This window comes from Mus pahari, chromosome 16, assembly GCF_900095145.1.
Source record: "Mus pahari chromosome 16, PAHARI_EIJ_v1.1, whole genome shotgun sequence".
In the NCBI taxonomy this organism is placed as follows: domain Eukaryota; kingdom Metazoa; phylum Chordata; class Mammalia; order Rodentia; family Muridae; genus Mus; species Mus pahari.
This window is the reverse complement of record NC_034605.1, coordinates 25,746,980-25,751,226: the sequence shown is the minus strand read 5'-3', so window position 1 is coordinate 25,751,226 and position 4,247 is coordinate 25,746,980. Positions and strand designations below refer to the sequence as shown.

At 40.8% G+C, this 4,247-nt stretch overlaps 1 protein-coding gene across 1 annotated transcript; it reads right to left on the bottom strand.

Moving 5' to 3' along the window:
- Positions 1-381: 381 nt before the first annotated feature.
- On the bottom strand, positions 382-1,589 carry LOC110333977 (vomeronasal type-1 receptor 4-like). The gene has a single exon (XM_021215791.1). It carries the CDS (start codon positions 1,549-1,551, stop codon positions 448-450), a length of 1,104 nt encoding a protein of 367 aa, XP_021071450.1. The 5' UTR covers positions 1,552-1,589; the 3' UTR covers positions 382-447.
- Between the last annotated feature and the right edge of the window lie 2,658 nt (positions 1,590-4,247).

The following is a 4,247-nucleotide window of genomic DNA, read 5'->3' as shown; positions in this document are numbered from 1 at the left end:
TTTCAAGTCATGAAACTAGTAGTACTGCCAGTTTTACAAATCCTAATTAAATGATTTTTTTTTTTTTTTTTTTTTTTTTTTTTTTGTGCTGGAGAGAAGGCTCAGCTAAGAGTACTGGCTCAATTTCAGGGAACCCAGGTTAAATTCATATCAACTACATATTACTTCAGAACCATCTGTCAAATCTAATCAGTCACAGGGCATTTGGTGATCTCTTCTGGCTTGAACACGCCCCAGACATTCACATGCTATAGTCATAAATGCAGGCAAACTACTCATATAGTAAATTAATATAAAAGGTTAAAAAAATAAAGTCCCTTAGAAAGTAGTCAATGGAGAATGAGATTTCTATATTATTGTAATTTGCTAAGATTAAGCGCAAGGCTTGAGTAACCAAGATTACTGGTTGAAAAAACACATGTCTAGACTGTTGTGTGGCATTTCGTCTTACCCACAATATTGCAGAACTGAGAGTTTTTTCTTCCTTGTTGAACATATAAATGCGAGACATTTTCTCAGTTTCTTCGACTGAGCATGCCAATATTCAGCCAGAAACCCATTCCTGTGAATCAGCACAAAGGGGCTAAAAGTTGCATAACCAAGGGTCAGAAGTTCTCTAGGATTTACTGTCAAGGTATTATCCCTTGAGGAGAGACTTAAAACTAGAGAAAAGGCACAATCTGTCCAGTAGAAGAAAGCAAAACAGAGCATCAGAAGGAGGACACTCTGAGCAGCTCTCAGCTCAGGGGGAGTTCTGTAGAGAAGCTTGGAGTTCTGAAGGTAGAGGACTTGCTGGTGGTGTTTGTGGAGAAGAAATACCATGTAGCCACTGGCCCCTCCCATGGTACCCTGAAACACTGCATCTCTCAGGACCAGGAGAGGGAGAACAATCAATTTTATTTTTTGACTTGGTAACATAAAATAGCAATAGTTGTCATCACTCTTAAGCTGTGATATATTCAGTCTTGTACTTGTGATGGAATTAATTAGGTTCATACTTATTAATGCATTGAATACCCAAAAGAATACGAAGAATGGAAGGATGTGCCATGCAGACTTTGGTCTGAGCCTCTTCCACCCAGATGCTCTGGGGCTGATGATGATGGCCTGGACCACAGTGAGGAGACTGCTGGTACAGAGAGAGAGGCCGTGGGCCACCCTCTCCAGGTAAACAATGATCTCACAGCCAATGTCCTCTAGGAAGTTTCTCATACCAAAAGCTACAATAGTCTTTTGCAATCCTTTTGTAAGAAGAATTACAATGTTTGTAAAAGCCAAGTGGATGAGAATAAGGTGTATGAGTTTCTTCTCAGGGCCTCCCCACCAACTGAACATATAATTCACAGAAACAGACATGTTCCCCAGAATGCCAAGCACGGTCATGAAGAGAAAAAGTATTTTCTTAATTAACGTCCAAATCATTTCTTCCTTCCTTGTGTGCAGGATGAAAATACATTTTAAAAAAAGCATCAGTAATGCTAGGCATGGATCTGAGCAGCACATTTGGTATAATAGCGTTTTCTTGTGTTCAAGAGGCAGTGGTAGAGGCATGTTGTGGATGAGGTCTTAGACACTCCCACCTCTCTTTCTGTGGATTCTGGGTTAATGTGTCCTGACAGGTGTTTGGTAACACGCTGATACGCAAATTTTAAAAGAGATTTTATTTATTTCATTTTTTAAAATTTTATATTTCCAGGATCAAATTTATTTTATGTACTTAACTGTCACAAAAAAAAAAAAAAAACAAAAAACCAACCAATCAAAAAATACATGACATAATTAGAACCAGTAAAGTAGTGACTTTAGGATCTCTTTCATAATCTGTTTCCATTACGTGTGTGCAGCACATCCTAAATTGAACTGATTACCTCAGTATCCATTAATCTAAATGCTTCAGGGTATTTTAAAATTGAAAGCAATTTATTTTCTTATTGCCATAAATGATTCTGTTTCTCTCTCTATTGCTCCTATTCTTGTACTTCAATGCCTCCTCCTAAAAGCTTGTTTAACAGGGGAGGGCACTGAGCAGGGAAAGAGACAACATCTCTCCTTGGCTTATAATGCATAACAGGACATGAGCACTAGCAGTGGGGAAAAGCTCAGCTTCTGTAGTTTATTCTCTCTGTAGGGGACCATAAAGACCTCATTCTTTCTTTCCTTCTTTCTTCTGTCTTTTTGCAGGGTTGAGGCTCAGTGAAGTCCTCAGGACTTTTCTACTGTCTAGACCCCTTCAGCCTGAAAGAACTGGATGAATGACCCTGAAGGCTGTAGATAGGAAAAAATTCTTAAGACTGGGTTTTCCCTCTGTGATGGGGGAAGACTGGTTCTTTAACTTGTTCCAGTGTCTAGAGGGAAGTCTGGAGTACACGTTTTGGTTTGTGTTGCTTCTGCATCTTTTTCCTCCTGTTTACAGCAGAATTTCTAAAAGAGATTTTAATTTGCTAGCTCTACACTAGTAAAACATGTTCAAGTGTGTGTGTGTGTGTGTGTGTGTGTGTGTGTGTCTGTTTACATTTATGCATTTTCCTTGTTAACTCTCAGCATAGTTGAAATGAACTTCATGTTTCCCTAAACAAAATTTCTTTCTGTTTCTCATTGTATTCCTTCGTATTTCTTCACCAAAATCCCTAAGCCTGAGGCTCATGCTGAACCTGTCCTCCTTCCTCACATCTAGCACAGACGCTGGGAAACCCTGCTGCTCAACACCTGCAGCATCTCTCATATTTAGTTACTTTACCTTTCACATCTCTCCTCCTTTGTTCTACATTCCTTTCTTATTTGCATCTTGATTAGCACAACAATGTCTAGAATTGTGCTTGTCTCTTAAGTTTGAATCTAGTATTTATGTTTTAATATTTTAAAATTTTTATATTGGCCATTTTTTGAGTTCACTCCATACAAATGAATACTGGGTACTTTTTTTTAAAGGCAGACCTCTTCGTCAGGAAAATTGAATAATCCTTCAGGGTAGGGCCCAGCGGAAGGGGATTGGTGAGGGTGTTAGCTGCTGCCATGAGGTGAGTAAATGAGTGTATGAGTTATGAGTCCTCAGTATGGTTGCATGAAGCACAGTAGGTTGGTGCATACCATTGCGAGCAGGGATGCTCCCATCTAAGAGGTCATGGTGGCATTTGCCTCTGTGGGGCCTTGTGAGCAGCAGTTATGTCAGCTTGCTTTACAGCCTGCTTCTCCTCCTGTTTCTTTTCCAACCTGTTTGTCAGGCAGGCTGCTCTGTTCTACATCAGTCCAAGCTGATTCCAGAACTTAGACCTCAGCAGTATGTTATTATTCATGTTTGGAGCTCCATTCTCATACCTTGGATAATTTTAGCAAGCTTTGGGTACCTTTCTTATAATAAGAGCAATCTGGATTGGTTCAGTGTCTCCATGGGTCTGTAAGTTCTGAGTACTTGGAATGCCGCTGTTCCTTGCTTTCCTTCCTGTCAAATTCACAAGATTTTTTAAATGTCTATACCCTGGTGATTGCACACTTGGATATGTGTGAACCTGATTTTTCCTCTAGGTTTGTGTCCAGGTGGCTTCATGACTCTAAAAGTCAGTTATTGCCTTACGTCTGCTCCTCTACAGCATCTTGGAAACCACAACACCATTTTAAATATCTGAACACAACAACAACAACAACAAAAACCAAGAGATTTCATCTTTAATGCATCTTTTCATGACACAGCTGAGGACATCTAAGATCTTACCTCCACGTACTCACCTGGACCTCTGTGGTGCAGACAGGCTCTGGAGCAGCTCTGGGAAGGTGACACTTGCCAGGTCATATTTGTACTGTCCGGATCTGTGGGGCTCTTGGCTGCCATCAGGTACTGCAGACTTCAGGATTCATGTTGTCACAGTGTCAGGGGGAAGGAAGGCCACTGCAGGGCCTCAGTCCCTGAAGTACAGCTGCCTTCTCTCCCACAGTTACAGCATCTGTTTTTGCGTAGAAGTTATTCCAGCTTAATTAGGGTTTAATTATTTTGAGAGGAAGGATGTGGAGTGAGAAAATGAACAACTAACCAAGTTCTGTGTACTGAGCTTCCTGTGTCTCCAGAGGACCTGTGGATACTCATTGTGGTTCTGTGCTTGCTGCTTCAGCCTCTTTTGGCTCATATGTACTGCACTTGGTTGATTCAGAGGTCCTTGTTCTCCGAATATTCTCCACCCTTTCTTGCTCTTACCATCTTTCTGCCTCCTCTTCCAAAAGATTGCCTGTGCTCTGAGAGGAGTGACTTGTTCCAG